This window comes from Triturus cristatus, chromosome 6 (genome assembly GCF_964204655.1).
Source record: "Triturus cristatus chromosome 6, aTriCri1.1, whole genome shotgun sequence".
Taxonomy (NCBI): Eukaryota; Metazoa; Chordata; class Amphibia; order Caudata; family Salamandridae; genus Triturus; species Triturus cristatus.
This window is the reverse complement of record NC_140589.1, coordinates 880,619,510-880,639,024: the sequence shown is the minus strand read 5'-3', so window position 1 is coordinate 880,639,024 and position 19,515 is coordinate 880,619,510. Positions and strand designations below refer to the sequence as shown.

General features: G+C 45.6%; 1 protein-coding gene across 2 annotated transcripts in view; it reads right to left on the bottom strand.

Moving 5' to 3' along the window:
• Window positions 1-14,539: 14,539 nt before the first annotated feature.
• The window catches only part of LOC146818004 (uncharacterized), a 279,254-nt gene continuing 274,278 nt past the window's right edge, over window positions 14,540-19,515 (bottom strand). Inside the window, exon 12 of one of the 2 annotated variants that reach the window (XM_085611482.1) lies at window positions 14,540-16,034. In XM_085611482.1, the coding sequence (XP_085467608.1) occupies window positions 14,616-16,034 (1,419 nt within the window). In that variant the 3' untranslated portion in view covers window positions 14,540-14,615. The remainder of the gene's footprint in view (window positions 16,035-19,515) is intronic. The other variant, XM_085611481.1, reaches the window with a different exon arrangement.

Below are 19,515 nucleotides of genomic sequence, written 5' to 3'. Positions count from 1 at the left end.
GGACCACTGTCTTTTAATGTAGTGTAGTAGTGCTGCATGCGTCATATATAGCGTGTTAGGCGCCCCGTGTCTCTCATAAAGGCTTCGTGGTCCATAAGTGTCCCACCATCAAATAATGCCCCCACGGTCTCTACACCCACGTCCAACCAGGGTTCAAGTGTCTGTTACCTCAATCTACCACCCACTAGTGGTATTCCCACCAGTGGGATGTTACTTGCATATAGTTCCCCCCCGGAGGTGTATTTCAGGACGTTTTTCCAACATTGCAGTGCAGTGCAGTGTGTAATAGGGGCGGCATTGACGGGGGGGGGGGTTTACTGTACGGTAAAAGCAGGGTGTGGAGTGTTCCTTGCTCTCTATGTCTGGTAGTATAGCCAATCTCCTGCAAGTTGCGACCTGCCATCTAATAGGATAACCATTGCAACTGGCATGCGTAGTAGTAAGCCCTTAAGTCTGGTGCTCCCAGGCCGCCGCCCCGTGTCTCAATTCGGAGTACCTTAAGACTGATTCTACGGTGACCCGTACCTCATATGAGTTCTAGCAGAATAGTATCCAGCGTGTTAAAAATGATTGATGGCAACAGCAAGGGTAGGTTTGTGAAGTAATATAAAAGACGAGGTAGCACCACCATTTTAGATAATGCCACACGCCCGATAGCCGATAAGGGAAGCGTGATCCAGAAAGCCACCTGAGATTGAATACCTCAAATAGCCTTACCAAGGTTGCCCTCCAGCATATCCATTGGTGAGCGATATACATTAATGCCCAGGTATTTAAAGGTGTGTGGGACCGCTGATAATGTGAGTCTCCCAAAATTAATACTGTCCGGGTGTGCGCTTTCGTGAAAAAAGAAAGCATTTGATTTGGTTTCGTTAATCGCTAAGCCTGATATCACTTCAAAGTCGACAAAAATACGAGGGATTGGGCCCAGTCCCTTCACTATGTCCAACACATATATAATTAAGTCATCGGCGTAACCCGACACTAGATGTGTCGATGTGTCCATGGGTATACCAATCTGTGTAGCCTCCAATCGTAGACGGAGTGCCAGTGGCTCCAGAGTCAAGACAAACAATATTGGGGATAGAGGGCAACCCTGACGTGTTACCCTGTTAATCTCATATTCTCTGGAAATAGGTTTCCCAGATCTTACCCTTGCGGTTGGAGCAGCATGCAATAGCCTTATCTACTTGATATATTCAGGGGACAAACCAAAACGTGCAATAGCTTTGAACATATATTCCCACCACAGTGTGTCAAATACCTGTCTCATGTCTAATGAGATACAGCCGGCCTGGTGGTGTTGTGTAAGATCCATGGAAATAATCTGGTGTAACCTACTTATATTTAATGACGTATTCCTAGCTGGTATAAATCCACATTGATCGATGTGGATCAGTTTGCTGAGGTATGGTTCAATTCTATTTGCCAAGACTTTGCTTAGGATTTTGTATTCTGTGGATAAGAGTGACAAAGGGCGATGGATCCCTCCCTGGTTTGGGCACTCTATCCCAACTAAAAATAGTCTCCAGGGGATTATGACCAGAGAAGGTCTTCGCTAGATAAGTGGTGCCTATGACTTGATCTGCTATGGAATTGGAGCACAAGATCCTGTCTATTCTGGTATGAAGTTAATACACTGGGGGGAAGAAGGAGTATTCCCTGTGTATTGGGTTTCTATGTCTCCACGTGTCACACAGGAACCAACCTTTCACCCAGTCACGTAGGGTTTCCGCCTGTTTACTGGCCATCGTTCCGTTCAGTGGGGGATGCGATCGATCTAGTGTAATGTCCATGACCGCATTGCAGTCGCCCCCCCACTATGAATGGGTAGGCCTCCCACCCTGCCAGAATCAAGTTCAAACCTGTAAAATATTTGTGTTGGTCAAAAGTTGGGGCATAAAGAGTCCCCACGATGATCGGTACACCATCCAACGTACCTCGCAAGAATATATATCTAGCCTGTGTATCCACCCTTTTTTCCAGTATGACAAATGGGACCCCCCCTCTTATCCAAATCGTCACCCCTCTGTCAAAAGCTGAGTCATTTGTGTATATTATCTGACCCCTCCACTTCTTACACATTTTGGCGGCTTCAACCTCCGTCAGGTGTGATTCCTGACAAAAGATCACATGCGCCCCACGGCGCAGCAAGTGTGCATGTATCCTATGCCGTTTGTGTACAGAGCCCAGTCCACGGACGTTCCACGTCATAAATTTATAGTTGTCCATGGTATGCATTAGTAGTTAATTGTATCACACTAATTAAAGGTAAAGGATCATGTTGTCTTATGGGATATACCCATTGTACTGTGTCAGAGCCTTTGAACCCCCAAATGAAACGTAATACTAGGTCTCGCCTGCAAACTATACCAGGCCAGACCAAACTAAACATACATTGAACTGATACATAATACACTGTAGCATTTGCAGAGTGGGGACCTCTAGCCATAGCCATCATGTAGAAAAACATACAACCAGTAGCTCCTTCAAGCCTGAGCAGGTAATGAATGGCGTTACGTTAACATATAATCTCATCTAAAATCAGAGCAAAAGGATATGTGAGTCCTAGGGCATACGTGCCGCCGATGCCCTCATCCGCGGCTCTTCTAGCGTTGCAGAGGTCGTGAAAAGCCTACAATCCTAGTAGGTCATCTGCCGCCTGGGAAGTCACGCTAGGAAAGAGTGTTACGCTGTTCTCCGAGTCAGAGCGCACCGTACTCTGGTAGGAGGACTCCGAGTTTCGGCGTGAGGATTTATCTCTGAGAGTATTTGCAGCCGCCAGAGCCACCTCTTTGCATTTCTGGGCCTGCTGCTGTGTAGGACTAGTAATCGATACTGCTCCCGTGTGACTGATTACGCGCTATGAGCGTCGTCGTCTCTCATTCCCTAGGCTACATTGCCGCTTCGGGAAGCATTGGCCGGATAGTTGCTTTGGCTCCATGACCTCCAGCCACTCCTCCACATCTTCCGGACTTTCAAAGAAATACATCTTCTGGTCATAGATTATCTTCAAACGTGCAGGGAAAAGCAGCACATATTTGAGATTCGTGGTGCGCAATTTTCTCTTCACTGCCTGATATGAAGATCTACAACGTTGCACCATTAACGTGTAGTATGGGTACAGTGAGACCTGGCAGTTCTCAAATTGGATCTCTGGCTTCTCCCGCGCTTTTTGAAGCAGCACATCCCGGTCCCTGTAATTGAGGATTTTTACGATCAAAGGTCTCGGAGGAGCACCGACTCTCGGCTTCCGTGTGGGGATACGGTGCGTCCTTTCAATGCAAAAGAAGTCCGAAAGGTCCTCAGGGGCCACATGTGTGCGGAACCAGTGTTCCTTGTAGGTTGTCGCCATCGTCCCCTCGCTTCGTTCCGAGAGTCCTATGACGCAAATATTATTGTGCCTTGATCTGACCTCCGCATCCTCAACCCTGTCCAGAAGTCTGGTGACCTGCTGTTGGAGGGTTTGGAGCTGCTTCGCATGTTCCTTCTGTTGTGGAACCAAGTCATCTAGGCTGGAGGTATGATCCAGTTTGGCATGGTCCGCCTTGAGCAGGGTAAAGCCAGTAGTAAGGGTGCCTATCTGTTGTTCTATAACTTTCCTGGATTCCCAGACCTCATTAAGTATTAGGTCCAGCTTATCCTGGGCTCCCGTGTCACCTGTAGGCGGTACTGTATTAGTCGACTGCATACTCATGACGGGGTCCCTTTCATCTCTGTCCTGGGAGTTGGTGGCGGCCGCCTCCTGCAGTTTCCCCTTTAGACGGCCCATTTCCCCTGATAGCGTTCCGCATCAAGGGCCCCTGTTCTGGTATCTGCTAGTCTTTTCCGGTCAGGTGGACCAGCATTAATAAGGGTTGTGCTCAGGCCACAATGTTAGGTGTGCGCAAGCCCCCGTGCACAGTTGAAAGTAGACAAGAACAACTCACAGAGAGAAGCAAAGTGTCCGGTAGCCCTAGAGCTGGTAGAATAATGCATTGATGGTGGACAGCCACATAGCCGCAAGGGCGTGTGAGCAGGGCGGAGGAGAGAGAGCAGGGCCGCTGTGGTGATGGGGCCTTGTTATGGCTGATTCTCTGTTGGTCTAGAGTAGTACCCTGTGGTCTGTGTCAGCGCTATGGGAGATTGTGGTTCACAGGTCCCCGCCAGAGTCCCTGCCCATGGAGCAGCAGGCCCAACAGGCAACAGCGACTGGCATGCGCCCCAGAGGCACCCTCAGCGACACCGATCCGGCAGGGGGGAGCCCCAGTCGACTCACACAGCAGGGTAGAAGGAGGGGGTGGAAGGTTGCACTGGCTTGGTGATCGGGATATCTGCGGTGCCCCCCGTCCCCAGCGGTGGATGCGCGAGCTCACAGTGTCCCCATGAACAGGCAGTGCCAGTAGAAGGACCATTCAAAGTGCCGATGTGCATCCTCACCAACCTTGTCAGGCCCCAAACACCCTCCATGGGCAACTGTGGTGTTCTTGGGGGTGCTACCGTTGTTGGGCCTGTGGCACCCCGGTCCCTGCACGTGGCAATGAAGACTCGGGACACTTGTGGCGTGGTTACTCCGTCTATGCTGCCGTGGCCGTTCTGCCTACGTGCATGCATGACGTCACATTTATTACTGGCTTAGAAACACGTGACCTGACGCGCACGCCTGTGCGTGTCACGTCAGTATCGCGACATTACATTCCTCCCCAACACGCGAAAACTAACACAAACAACCAAACACATGAATGCATTACAATCATGAACCACAGATACCTTTGTAGTCGTCGGCTCCGCTCTAGACATTTGCAATACTAATCAACTCAAATGAAACAACAACAGTCTTACTTGACGTAGTCCTTTAAGCGACGGGAGGGCTCAGGGTGCGGCCTCAGATCATATCACGATTCCCCACGGTCCGGCACAACACCCATGCCCCTACTCACAGATTCACCATTTGCGCCACCGTCAGCAACCTCTGGCGCGCCAGCTTCCTCGGGTGGCACCACCTCTGGCTGGTGGCCTTGCTGCGGTGCGACAACTCCATGATCCGGGGAATCAGCTCCTCCACTCGCATAGTCCATATGCAGTCTCTGTGAGTGATCTGCTGGCGAATGCCACCGGGGCCCATTCCTCTGCGCTTGTTTTCCTTTGTAGCAGGACTGCGCCTAATCCGACCGGACCTGCGTCGACGGCAATTAGTGTCAATTTGGCTGGATCGAAGAATGCCAATGTCGTGGCTTCTGAAAGTGCTTGTTTGATTTCCTCGAATGCTCGATCTTGTTCGCTGCTCCATGTCCAGGGGGTGGATTCTTTAGTGAGCTCTCTCAGTGGCGCCGTGAGGTTCGCCAGGTCCTTGATGAACCTGCCGCAGTAGTTCACCATCCCTAAGAAGCTTCGTACCTCCGTAATGTTCGTGGGAGCAGCCGCTTCCTTGATATCCTTCACCTTGTCCGGATCCGGGTTGACGCCGTCTGCCGAGAAGGTGTATCCGAAAAATTGGAGCTTCTTACACAGAAATTCGCACTTCTCAAGATGCAGTGTAAGACCTGCGTCTCGTATGCGTCGTAGCACTTGCACCAGCCTCTCATTGTGTTCCGCAACGGTCGTGGCATGCACCATGATGTCATCACTGACATTAATCGCTCCGGGGTTTCCAGCGATGAGCTCTTGTATCACGTTCTGGAACACCTCAGCAGCGCTCGACACCCCAAAACTCAAACGCGTGTACCGCCTTAGACCTACATGCGTTGAGAACGTGGTGATGTTCCGGGACACTTCGTCCAGTACTAGTTGGTGATACCCAGAGCGTAAGTCCAACTTTGAGAACCACTTGGCGCCCGCCATTTCTCCGATGATGTCATCGATGGTAGGAGTGATATGGCGCTCCCTTTTGATGGCAGCATTGGGGAGCCGCATATCCACACATATTCTGACAGCGCCTGGCTGTTTGGGTTTCCTTGCCACGACGATAGGCGACACCCACGGGGTTGGCCCGGACACCTTCTCGATGATTCCCGCCGCCTCTAGCTTCTTCAGCTCGGCTTCCACCAGCGGCCTGAGATGAAACGCTATTCGGCGATGTAGTAAGGCTATCGGCTGAACAGTGGGGTCAATGTGTAAGTGGACTTCTTTGCCGCGGAACTTGCCTATTCCATGAAATATCTCCTCAAACTCCTCCAGGGTGTGGTGTATCGACTCTTGGTGTACTCCAAATGCGAACGTTACCACTCCCAGATCTTCTGCAGCTCTGCAGCCTAGGAGCATGCCTTGTCCGTCTTCTGTAACATAGATATTTGACGTGATTGACCGCGTTCCATGGGATATCGTAGTCCTGAATTTTCCCCGCACATTTAGCGGTTCCTCCTGTCCATATGCGAACACCGTTATCGTTGACGGGTGTAGTATTGGCTTTGGGTGCATGGAACTGTGCATCGCAGCGGCCATGATATTAATGCTAGCCCCTGTATCTACTACCGTGGTGACTTCTTGCGACCCTACCCGGACACTGCATTGCGGCAATCGTCTAGTCCTGCGTACCGCCGTGCCTATCATGTGTACCACCGGGCCTCCTTCTTCAACCGTGTTCACTGCTTGGCGGGGCTTTCGGAATTTTTTCGAGCGGCACACTTTCTCAAAGTGGTTGAAGCGCCCGCATCCCATGCATTTCCTCCCTCGTGCTGGACACTCTGCCGCGGCGTGTGGCGAACCACCACAGTACCCGCAGGATTTGGGTTGGTCTTGAACGGCCGGACCTGTCCCTCTTCTGGGCCATCTCGGTTTTGGTTTGACTGCCACAGTGTTAACTGGCTCTGTCTTCACAGGCGCCTGTAGGGCTGCTTCCATGTGCGCAGCACGCGCTTTTGACAATTCTTTCGTCTGACCCATTGTCAATATGTCTGTTAGGGGCTTGCCGGATTCCTCCAAGAGCCTTTCCCTCAGCTTGACTGACGCGCACCCTTGTATTATCTGGCCTCTTATTTCCTCCGTCTCATCCCGAAACCCGCAGGTGGCCGCCAGGTTTTTGAGACGAGCGTGGAACTTGTCAAGCGACTCCTCGGGCAGTTGGCGTGCTTGGCGGAATATGAATCGTTCATAATCGCGGTTCGCCATTGGTTCAAAGTACTCGTTGAGCGCCGCTATCAACGTCGTGTGCGTTTTGGCAGTGTTTTCCGCGAGCGTCTTAACTATGTTGTGGATCTCCTTCCCTCCGAGGTGGATTATCATCGCGCGTTTTTGATCTCTCTGAACCTTCGTGGCCTCAAAGAAAATGCGCACTCTATCTTCCCAGTCTCTCCATCGGGCTGCCACTGCTGATGGGGACCCCTCTACGGAGAACGGCTCAATTGGTGGAATATTTGCCATGTTGCGCGTGCGCTGCTTGCGCTAGGCGAGACCTCTTCCTGCCCTTGACCTTGATGGCGTTCAATATCCTTTCCCCTCTCCCACGTGGTAGGTGGGGCCTTCCTCTCAGGCTGGGCTTGAACTTCCCTCCAGTGCTCCCCCGGGTGTAGCAGGTATGCGGGGACCTCCAGAGCTCCTCAGTCGTGTCCCTCGTGACTCCCCCTCAGGCAGCACACACACGGGGCCATCCACAGTACTCACAGGCACAGAGGTGGTGGGTCCAGCAGCGTTCCAGGCAACCACGAGGCAGCACCACTCCAGGGGACCGGCCGCAGCCGGGAAGCAGGAGATTCAAAGCGCTCAGCGCGCTACGGGCATTCCAGAGAGGCAGCACGCACGTGGCAAGCAGCGCGCTGGGGGCGCCGAGGCAGCTGTCGTCCCCACGCTTCTCCGCCTCAAGTCGGGAGCGCGCTATTGCGCTCGCGCTCCCCACCACTTCACCACGCCGCCGGAGGGGCAAATAGACGCGTTACACGTCGCTGCAGGGGCACGAGCACCGAGAGCGAGACACGCTCACCGGCCGCCACACCTACGGGACGCGAGAGCACGAGCGAGGGCACGCCCACCCTCGTCGCCACTTTGTGGTGTTCTTGGGGGTGCTGCCGTTGTTGGGCCTGTGGCACCCCGGTCCCTGCACGTGGCAATGAAGACTCGGGACACTTGTGGCGTGGGTACTCCGTCTATGCTGCCGTGGCCGTTCTACCTACGTGCACGCATGACGTCACATTTATTACTGGCTTGGAAACACGTGACCTGACGCGCACGCCTGTGCGTGTCACATCAGTATCGCGACATTACAGGCAACAAAGCAAACGTGAGCACGTAGCTCTGAGCTATGGGAGCAGGTAAATATCCAATTAGGGCAGTATCCCCGACAGTGTCGTGTGCGGTTGATTCCACCCACCGCCAGCCCAGGCCGACGAAGGGGAGTGGGGAAGAGAGGCCTCAAATGTACAGGTCCCCACCTCTGAGCCAGGCCGCTACTGCCGCTTCGCCAACAAAGAGGGGGGAAAGGGTTCCGCAGGTCTATGGTCCTCAGGAACCGAAACGGCACGCACCCGCATGGAATGTGAGGCCTGGTGTCGCAATCCCGGGTAGGCGCTCCTCCGGTGTATATTGCCACTCAGCGGCCCAGCGCGTCCGCTCCCGGCACCAGCCACAAACCACATCACCTCGGGTCTGCAGACAGGCCCCAGGCCATCGCCGTGCCTCCGCTCCACTCTAGTCCTCCGCCGTCGGGCCTCCAGCACCTCCGGCTCAGACGTAGCATGGCAGCATCACTCAGCACTCCTCGGGCCTCGCTGTCCCCCCGCGCATGTGCACGGCAGCTTCCCAACTCGCTGCGCAGGCCTTAGCTTCAGCTTCGATAATCGATGGGAGTCGGCGCGATCATGGCACCCCGATGTGAAGTGCTCGTCGCTCACAGCACCCTGCCCATCTGGCACAGTACGACAGGGCACGGAATCTGCATTGGCACAGTAGGAATGTGCTCGGGCTCTGGAGCTTGTTCAGTGTGCGTCCGCCATGATCAGCGGCTAGCCACGCCCCGTAACCCAACAGTATATAAGGGAGAAACACCAATTCCTCTTGTATTGGTTGATGGCTCCCAAAATGTATGAGGTGGAGGCTATTCTTCATTCACATATATGTTACAGACAGCTACAGTATGTAATCTCCTGTATAGCATACAGTGCTGCTGAGAGATCATGGGAACGTACCTCTTGTCCATACCCCTAGATTGGTGTCTCAATCAAATACACAGTACATGAAGAAGCCAGGCCCTATAAAAAACTGCAATGGGATTGGTTGTTCAGGGTAATGCTGTGGCACTGTCGGGAATACAAAGGAAGCTGGATATCCAGGGTTCAGACTCTTATTCAAGATCAAAAGAGGTTAGAGATAGAAAATATGGAAGGCAGGAACATGAAAACTAGTATGAAAAATATGTGATCTTCACTTCTGGGTTAGGGACGAGACTTCCAAGGCAAAGGTATAAACTGCTGTATAAGACTCTCATAGGCAGTAGGGAGATGCCTGGCAATATTCTCAGTTATATTGGCATCCTCGATTTACAAACAAGTTCATCACCCAGCCTTTGCATGCCTGGACCTTCTCAGTTCCCTGTCCCTCTGCCCTGCCTCATCCAGTTTGCCTGTGTTCCCTCTGATCCTTACTTTGCACCTTGCATATAAAAAGAAGTATCCTTTCTTACCTACATTCAAAGCTGAGCTCAAGGAACTTCCTGTTCCACATTGGTCATGTTGTGCTCTGGTCCTTGGCTCTGGGTCCGTATTCTTAGTAGGACTGGGGCTAGTCATGGGACCTCTCAGCAGGGCAGGAGGTAAGGTGATACCACAGTGTCTCTTGTGGTAGGTGTTAATACTTGTTGGCTCACAAAAATCTAATAGTTCTTTTCTTTTTTTTTCTTCTTTTTATTGGAAGAGTTCACACAGATTCATCATATGGCAACAGAAAGGGAAAGGAAATTATGAAAAAGGAGAGCCACCACATACTGGCACCCCAATATGCCCTTGCCTACACAGTTCTTTATAAAACATAAGGTGCAGTATTCATCCCACCCAAGAAAACATATTTCACTTATAAACAAAATCTCTGTGCTCATAAACCTTTCCACAGCCCGAGAAATTAGGTGTATGAGCCTGACTGAAATGCATAGCAGTGTTCCAAGCCCTTTATCTTTGACATTTTAGTCAGCCAGTTTTCGAAGGTGGGGAGTGCTTCGGACTTCCAATTTTGAAGGATTAAGGACCTAGCAATTCAAAATAACCAAAAAAAGCTCCTTCTTATCTTCCATCATGATAAATACCCCAAAAGGATTGCCTGAACATCCTACCGAAAATAAATACTCAATGTAGGTATACAGTACTCAATAATAGAGGCCCAATGCACCACATTCTTTGGATAGTCCCAGATAATATGCTACCAGCTACCCTCACCCTCTTTTAAACATCTGAAGCATTTTGACTGTATCGTGGCTTAATCTGATGCAAAAAATCTAGTGTTCTGTATAGCAGTCACTTGGTGTAAAATTGAATCCTGGGGAAGTTAGCACCCTTCAGCAAAGAGAAGTTGAACAAATTAATCTTGTTCCAGACCTATGCTGAAATTAGCACTTCCTCCCTTGAAAGCCATTTCTGTCTGGCTTTACTAAACAGATCAGCTTCCTTATTTTTTCGAAATGTTGTTATCCAATGCCTAACTGGTCTGCAAGTACTTGACTCAATCAGTTATTCTGCTAATTCAAGACTGACCTTTATGTTTTTAAGATCTAGTTCTTTAAAAAAAATCTAATATGAATAAAGGACGATTGAAGGGAAGTTTCCCAGTGTCTAATGTCAGGCTCAGTATCAAGTATCTGTTTTTAGAAAATCCCCAATAACTATTCATCCTCCATTTATGAGCAACATTCCTGTCTAGAATGGAATGTGATCCTTTAAATATATCAGTAAATTGTGTCAAGCCTTTAATATAGCCTTATAGCCCGCCGTAGCGGGCTATACCGGCTATTAAAGGCCCGCTGCAGCGTTAAAGGCCCGAGCCGAAGACGAGGGACTTTAACAAAGCAGAGGGACTTTAAAAGCTGCTACGAAGGGCTATAATGCTATTAGAACATTCTGCCACTAGAGGGCAGAATGTTCTAACAAATAAAACAAAGCCTTCAGGGAGCGCGAGGGGATTGAAATCCCCGCAGGCTCCCGGAAGCCTTTGTTCACAGCCACAGCTGTGAACAAAGAAACATTGGAATGTTGGAGCTCCGGGCTTATACCAGCTATTATAAGCCCGGAGCACTCCATTGTTATCAATGGAGCTCCAAACATTCCAATGTTCTAATAACTGGTATATTAAAATATTTAAATAGTTGTTCCTAGAGTTATAAAAGCCATTGCAGAAGTTTGTCGAAAACATTTTTCAGTGAATTAGTTAGGCGGAAATAAACATTGATTATATATTCCTGCATGATTAAATTAAAAAAATATATATATATCAATTGGTTAATCAGGACCTTTAGGGGTTAAAAAACCTGTGTGAAACAATTTGCAAAACTCCCTCCAAGATCTTGCCTTTCAACTTTTTAACCAGGCACACAACCTTCTGATGATTGTGATGCATGAATGATACTTCTGTTCCATACTAGGGCCTCTATGGCTTTGCTAGTTTCTATTATTGCCTTGAGAATTTTCCCTGCAGTCGCATAATTTTCCCCATCATTCCATTTGACCTTTGTTGCTTCTTTGTTAGCCTTATGCATCTGTTTCATTCTGAAAAGACTTGTACATTTTAGACTGCTTTTTGTAGCGATGTCCCTTGTCACACACCATAATACTCAGATATTAAGGGCTCAATTATGAGTGTGGCGGTCCATGGACCTCCAGACTCATGGGGGTGCGGCGGTGGTGGTCTCCTGACTGTCCTATTAAGATTAGGGCGTTCGGACCGCCAATGCCCCGCCGCAGCCACCAGGCATCAATATGCTTGGCGGCCATGGACCCACTAGGCATATTAGAAGTTTCCTCCTCCATGAAAACCCTGGTACCCTGGGGTGCATGCAGCGGGGTACAACATGTGCCCCCCTGTGTGCATGCACCCCAGGTCCTGCACAGCATGGACTTTACAGTCCATGCCGTGCAGGAACTTTTTAGGTTGTTCCATTGCGGTGACCATTTTTAGGGGCACAGCTGTGGAAACGCCCAAAAAAGCCACAGGAGGAAACTCCTAATCTGGTGGGCGGTCCGACCATGCGTTTGGCGGGGTGGCGGGGCAGACCCGACACCACACCGCCAAAATCATAATCAGGCGCAAAATGTACACAATGCTTTATAACCATGTCTCAGCTTCCTTTGGGTAAATTATATTTAGTACAGTCATGCTCCTTTTACAGGTTCCGCTGATCCACATGCCATATATTGAGGACTGGATGCTGAAAAGGTGTGTTGAGTGCCCTTCAAGACTGCCCGAGAAAATGGCAACACCTGCCAGAAGCCATGGCGCCACCCTTCATCGAAAAATATACGTGAGAGGTAACAAGCGGCTATTTTTAGAGGGTCACAGCTAGGAGGAAAAACCCACAAAAGGACAAAATCCCCTTTGATAAGCTAAGTAAATCTTGATTTAAGATGAAGAGAACACTGGTGAAAACTGCAAATTCCTCCTCAACATCACTAAAGAAAAAAGAGGCAAGCAGAGTCAAGGAATGATTCAGCAAGATGATCCAAACAAAGAAGAAAAAAATCAGGGACAAAAGATAAATTGCAAGTGGGCATTAAGCATGAAGAAAAATCAGGGTAGGAAATGTGCTATCATGGATCATGCCCTTCCAAGCACTGCCTTATATATGCTTGAAACAGGAACTGATATCACAGGAAGAAATTGTGCAACATCTTGAAATGAAAAACTACAGTAACTTGCAAAGCATTTGCCACCTTCTTTGAAACAGCATTTTGTAATCCTCAGTTCTGCTCACTTTTAGAAAATTCATGAAGTTAGTTGCATATTGAAGATGAGGTGAGTCCTCCATCACAAATGTGACACGGCAATGCTGACATACTACATTACAAATACCTTGACCATACTGTTTGGGGTGATACATGGAGGCTGTAATGTGTTATGATTGAAGGACTCCTATATTACTGTCGTATGAGACCGCTGTAGAGTTCTGAGTCTGTATTTCGTCTTGATCCCATTGTGGATGTTTTAATTTTTTTATAACTGTTTTTCACTAGGGGGCTGCATCATGGGTGCATGAGCCCTGTATGTTTGTAAATTTTACTGAGAAGGATCGCACATTTTCACTGTTTGCCCTGCGCCCAACTCCACCTTGCCCCTGTCGAGTGAAGTTATACTTAGGAATTGTAATAATATGTTACTTTACATTTAAAAAAGACCTTAGACATTTAGACAGTCACAGAAAAAAAACAGAGCTTAAGAGGACGTTATAGTTAGGTAAAAATGCCAGTTAAAACCATTTTAAATAAACAAAACCACTGAAATTCACCATTACACTTCTCAAGTAACTATAACTTGTGCCCTCACCATGCATGATTAATTACCTCACATATTACATCACTCATGACATGTCTATGACATCATAGATAACATCACTGCAACATCACTAATGACATAATTGATGACAAGACTGTGCTCCGTTCAAAATAGGAAGTTGCTCAGACCCCACTGAACCCCACTGGAAATCTAAGACTGGCCTTTTGATCTACAGTAGCTCACGTTTTTGTGCTGGTCTAGTATAGAAGTGCCCTACTTTATGGGAGGGCCACAGATCTGTGTTGTTGGAACAAAAGGCGATAAAGATTTCGAAGCCACTGTGAAGGAAGGGATTTTTTTTTGCACTTGGTGACATTCAGCGAGGCTAAATAAGTCTTGAATCAAGCTGGTTAGTGAAGAGGGAGGACACAAGCTTTGTTGAGCTGGAAGAGAATAATGGGTGCATCACGTCTGATCCTACTTAATTTACCAACATATAGGTGAACTTATATACTGCACGATATGAGAATCCAGTACCACGCTACAGCACAATATCACAATTTTTCCATTCACATTTGAAAAGATATATATTGAGAACATATTTACTCAGATTTAAAATAATTATAACTCATTTGAGCACAAAAAATAAAACAAAATGTAATTTTGAAAACTATGTGAAACACTGCCTGAATTACTAAAATTAGCAAGAAAATGAATTATTCACATCATTATAAACCACTGTAGAATTTCTTCCTAACATAAAAATGTAACAGTGATACAATTTTCTTTAACCATGTAATGGCTTAACAGCAATGGAGTGGATGGTGAGACTTACTGTCGTGGGAAAAAACATTTATTTTTCATTCTTTTTTAATGGTCCTCAGGATATAATTTTCCATTGGATTGCTTTGCAGGTGGATATCCTTTCCGAGGTTGTTCCGATATCTCCAATGGTTTGAACATTGATAAAAGAGAATTGAACATATTTTTCTTCTTTCAAGGAAAGTGTATTGGATTTCTTCAGATTTCAGAGCGGAGTTGTCGTAACAAAAAGTGGAATACATTGGAGGGATCTTTTTTTAGAGGGTTAGGCAAGACGAAAGGGGTATTTGGTCACAGGAGAATAATTTTCATTGTTCTCCTGAAGATTTTTAATGAACAATTTTGTCATTATTAGATTATCAGAGGTGTCAATTTATTCCTACAAAAGAGGCAAGAATTTGTTTTAAATGTCTTTATTACATTTGGAAAGCAATTACAAGTGCAATGTTGTGCAAATATTCTATCTGACTAAGTTTTCCATAGTCTGCCACTGCTTGTTTTAGTTTAATTCTTAGATCTTTGATTCTTTTGCAACTTGTTGCTTGCATTTCACCTGACATGCACTGTGCAATTTTGGATTCTTGAAAAGAATGTTCTTTTTGGATTGTAGATAAACATTTCCACAAAGAGCAATGTTTTATGCTAATTGTCTGAGAGAAGGCATTGTGCCATTCCTCTATTTTACTATTCATTTGTGGTGTGTCTTCTTGTACTGACTGCATGCAATTCCACAGTTCTATGGCAAACTCTGGGGTTCTTCTACCTTTTTTGGAAAACCGTCCAACCCAGTTGTCCTCAAAATAGTTTAACATTTGTGCAAGCATGTCTTGATTTTCACAATAAAAATGTGTGTTTTGTAATTCCTCATAGGTTGAGATAACATCCTGTGGCGGAACAAATGCAAGGCTGCATAGTAGCTTTAAATTGTGGGCCAAAAGGCTGTCTGTACTGTACTTCAGTTGTAGGTCATGTCTTTGAATGCTCCTCCAAATTGCTTGCATGAAATGGTAGTAGCAACCTTGGATCTGGATCTCCGGGAAAACACTTTTTACTGCATTCATTGCATTTACATCAAAATCCATAATACAGGTTTTTGGTGTATTTACGGTCAGTTCTTTGATTCTTTGAAACATAACTTTGTATGTGCTTAGTATTGTATCAGGTAGTAAGGCATACACCAGTGGAAATGTTTCTGTTTTAATATAACCATGTACAGTATAGAGTTGTTTGAAAGGCTCAGGGCATGTCTTGAATGTCCCGTCAACTTGCCAAATTTCACTTGCTCGTAAGAAAGCAAGGTTCCTTTCGGTTGCAAATAATAAAATATGTTCATTCTCACTGCTGCATTCCAACTGAAGGAATCTGTCACCATTAATAGTAACCCTGAATTTTTCAGGAATTACAAAATCAGACAGGTTGTGTGGTATTTTTGGCAAATAGCCTTCGATTACTTTTCTTTTCTTAATTCTGCGTTTTAGCAAGGAAGGCCGAGGTAATTCTCCAGCAATGTGAAAAGGTACATTTGAACAGGCGTCTGTTATAATTGAACTTGTAGCTTCTTCCTTTTCTTGGGCTTTTTGTTTTATTTCATTTATTTTCTGTTTCACTATAATTTTACCTGGAGAGGGAACATGATTATGTTCGGTTTTGTGCACAACTGCATCATCTCTTGTGTTAACCCGTGCTCTGCATTTTGTTGTATGGTATTCACTGCACTTCCACAGTATTTTGCTGCCATATTCCTTCTCTCTATTGTAAATATAACCTCCATAGATTAACTGTTTGTTTCCCCTTTGCGATGTAATATATTTTAGAGGCATATTTTTAGTTTTTTCCTGAAAAAACAAAAATCACAAATCTCTGTTTTAGTATTGCGTTTTTTTATTGTTTTAAATTGTTTGAATAAAGAAGTTAGTACACATATATGGACAGGGTATTAATTCCCAAAGAAAATTAAAAAGGTTAAACAAACTATGAAATCCACATTTGTGAGTGGCTTCTTCGCAGGGATCCCACACTATAATGTAAACAATTTGTACATCAACATAAGCGAAGTTTCACAAAACTCCCTCCTGTGCTACCGCCTTCAATCCTTGCAGCATCTTATTTAAATAAGAAAGGTGGGTGAATAAAATCAGTGGACCAATGAAAAACAGTAAAAGGTGGAGACAGCCATTACACTTTGTTACCCGTGCTCAGCTGATAAAAAAAGGACTCGTCACACCCTTTATTTTCAACTCCCCACTCTCTGATCTCATTTACCCTGCCTATATAGCAACTCTAATGCCTCCAGATGAATGGCCCAAAGATTGTCAATATCTCCACCATGCTAAGAAGACATGCAAGCTACAAATAACTGGACAGTCCTTGGATAGATTGTTTGGCGATCAGACCAAATTTTCCACAGCAGCCAGATTAAAAATTCATATACACCAAAGAGCAAGCAAAGGTGTCAGCTTTAATGACAGAAAACGATAATAGTCAACATTCCCACATTTGGGTTATATTGTAAAATAAATCTCATTAGGATGTCCTCAATGAGTCTACCTTAGGCTTCCTAGCAGGAGAGCCTATGTCTATATAGTTGCCCAGCTTTGGCCAGCTCATTAATATGTGCAACTATGTAGCTGAATCTACACATCTGCTCATAGAATTCCCAAGATAATTTTGTGATCATCTTTTAACTTTCTAGAGCACCAAATACCATACATACATTCTGAATTGTCAGGCATAGATGTTAATCGCAAAGAGAGAAATATCAAACCTTTTCTAGTACACACCGATTCCAAACCTTCATTACACAGGACTATTATAAGTTAATGTGGGTGGTGCATTCCATTTAAGTTAAGTCATAATACAAACCTTTTTCAATCACAAACTAAAAATGCAGTGCTGTGCTGCATAACTCTGTACACCACCCTAAAGGTTCAGTTAAGAAGCTTACTATTACCATTGGCTGTTTGCCTGTCTAGCTAAATTGCATTAACACCCATGAAAGTCTAGTCAAATGCCTGCTCCTCGGCCAGCACTGGAAGTACCTAGAGAAGATATAAATTCTTCAGCAGTCCCGTTGCGGTCATTTTAAGTGTGGAAATATTTCTAAGTCAAGACAGAAAGTTATTACGCTTTACTGACAAGTCATTACTGGAGCTCTCAAACATGCAAGAGTAGCTCAAAAGTCAATTTCATTTCTCCTGTTAGTAATTCTGACATATCTTATTGGATCACTGACACATTACTGAAAAAAGCAGTATCATGAAACGAAATATTGTGTCAAAAATATAATTTACAAAAATATCATGTTCATATACTTCTAATGGTAACTACAAATATATCCCCCCAAAAAATATTGCTCCACACTAACATTGTTAAAAAACATACAAAAATATTGTTTTTCAATATACAAAATAGTAAATCTAAAATATTTTAATATATAACAATAATATAATGTAAATTAAATAAATGTAAATAATATTTAATTCTATATATAAACACATACATGTTTGTATGTTTATTTATATATATATAAATAATGTTACACTAATATTAAAAATATTTTACATTCTATTAATTTTTTTATTTACTACTACAAAAAGCAAATATATATATTCCTTTACACAATCCCACCGAGGTTGACGAACACATCGACGGGTGCTCAATAGACGGGGGTGGAACCCGTTTCTGCAAGTAACAACCAGGAAACACGTAGACCACTCACGGGGCAATTTTAATGACAGGATTTTGCAGACACGTTTCGGCGTTATGCCTTCTTCCGTGCAGTCAAGTCATTTGGCAGTAAGCAAGGCGGTGATTCGTTTTTAGCCCCCATTAGTTGTTCCTATTGGTGGGGCCTTAACCAATGAACAGACGGCAAAGTTCTTGTCAATTTCCCTGGATTTTCACCATCTTTTTGTTGCCGCTCATGTTAACGGATGTTTTAATCGCCTTGCACTCACCCCTCGTCTGCCGCAGAACTCGTGGGTGTCTGTATATTTACTGGCCATCCTAGATTAGTATAATCCATGGCCTTATTGGCCAACGAAGTTCATGTTGCAATGGTTCAGGCAGGCCGAAATTAGATTCCTTTACACAATCCCACCAAGGCTGCCGAACACATCGACGGGTGCTCAATAGATTGGGGTGGAACCCGTTTCTGTAATTAACAACCAGGAAACACGTAGAGCACTCACAGGGCAATTTTAATGTCTGGATTTTGCAGACGCGTTATATATATGTGTGTGTATACATATATGTCTGTGTGTGTGTGTGTATATATATATATTCACTTAAAAAACCATAGGTTTCACACACGTTATAGTTAGGAATTAGCATTTAAAAAACCTTGCAAATTCACTTAAAAAACCATAGGTTTCACACATGTTATATTTAGCTGGACGTTTCCCTCGTAAAAAACCAATGAAATTCCCCCGTTATAGTTAGTGCAGGCAACTATAACTCACACGACCGCAATCCTCTGCTGATGACGTCAGATATTACATCACTGTATTTAGACACCTATTTACCCATGTCTTCTTCCATTAATCTTTAGCTATACATATACTACAAATATTTATTTTTCAGAAAGACACATATGTAATCAGTGATGTAATATCTGACGTCATCAGCAGAGGATTGCGGTTGTGTGAGTTATAGTTGCCTGCACTAACTATAACGGGGGAATTTCATTGGTTTTTTACGAGGTAAATGTCCAGCTAACTATAACATGTGTGAAACCTATGGTTTTTTAAGTGAATTTGTACGTTTTTTTAAATGCTAAGTTATGTATTTATTAATATTTTTTTTTTTCTTCAGGTTTTTCACCGTTCGCGCACCATGCGTGCACCAAGCGCCCACGATGCGTTGTGCGTGCCGTGCTCGCACGGTGCGCGCACCCCGCGCTTTTTTGTCAAAAATATAAATGTTTTCTTCACCCTTGGGGGTCCTTCAGTGACCCCCTGACAAAGGCTAGGGGGTCAGGAACTGTCCACCCTGCCCCCTTTTCACGTTCTCCACCTTTGTTGTTCACTGCCTCAGACTGCGAGAGACAAAATGGCGGCCGACACTTCCTGATTTCGACCGATTCGAATGTTTACTGACATCTAACAACCAATCAGAATTGCGCTCGCGCACGTCACCGTGCGCGCACCGTGCGCGCACGGTGCGTGCACGGTGCGCGCTTATAGATATATATGTACTTTTAACTGAAATTTTCTCAGGAACTACTGAACAGATTGACTCCATATATTCAAAAGGCACATCCCTGACCTGAGGACTACCTCTCTGCCAAATTTCAAGTAATTCTGTTCAGCCGTTCGG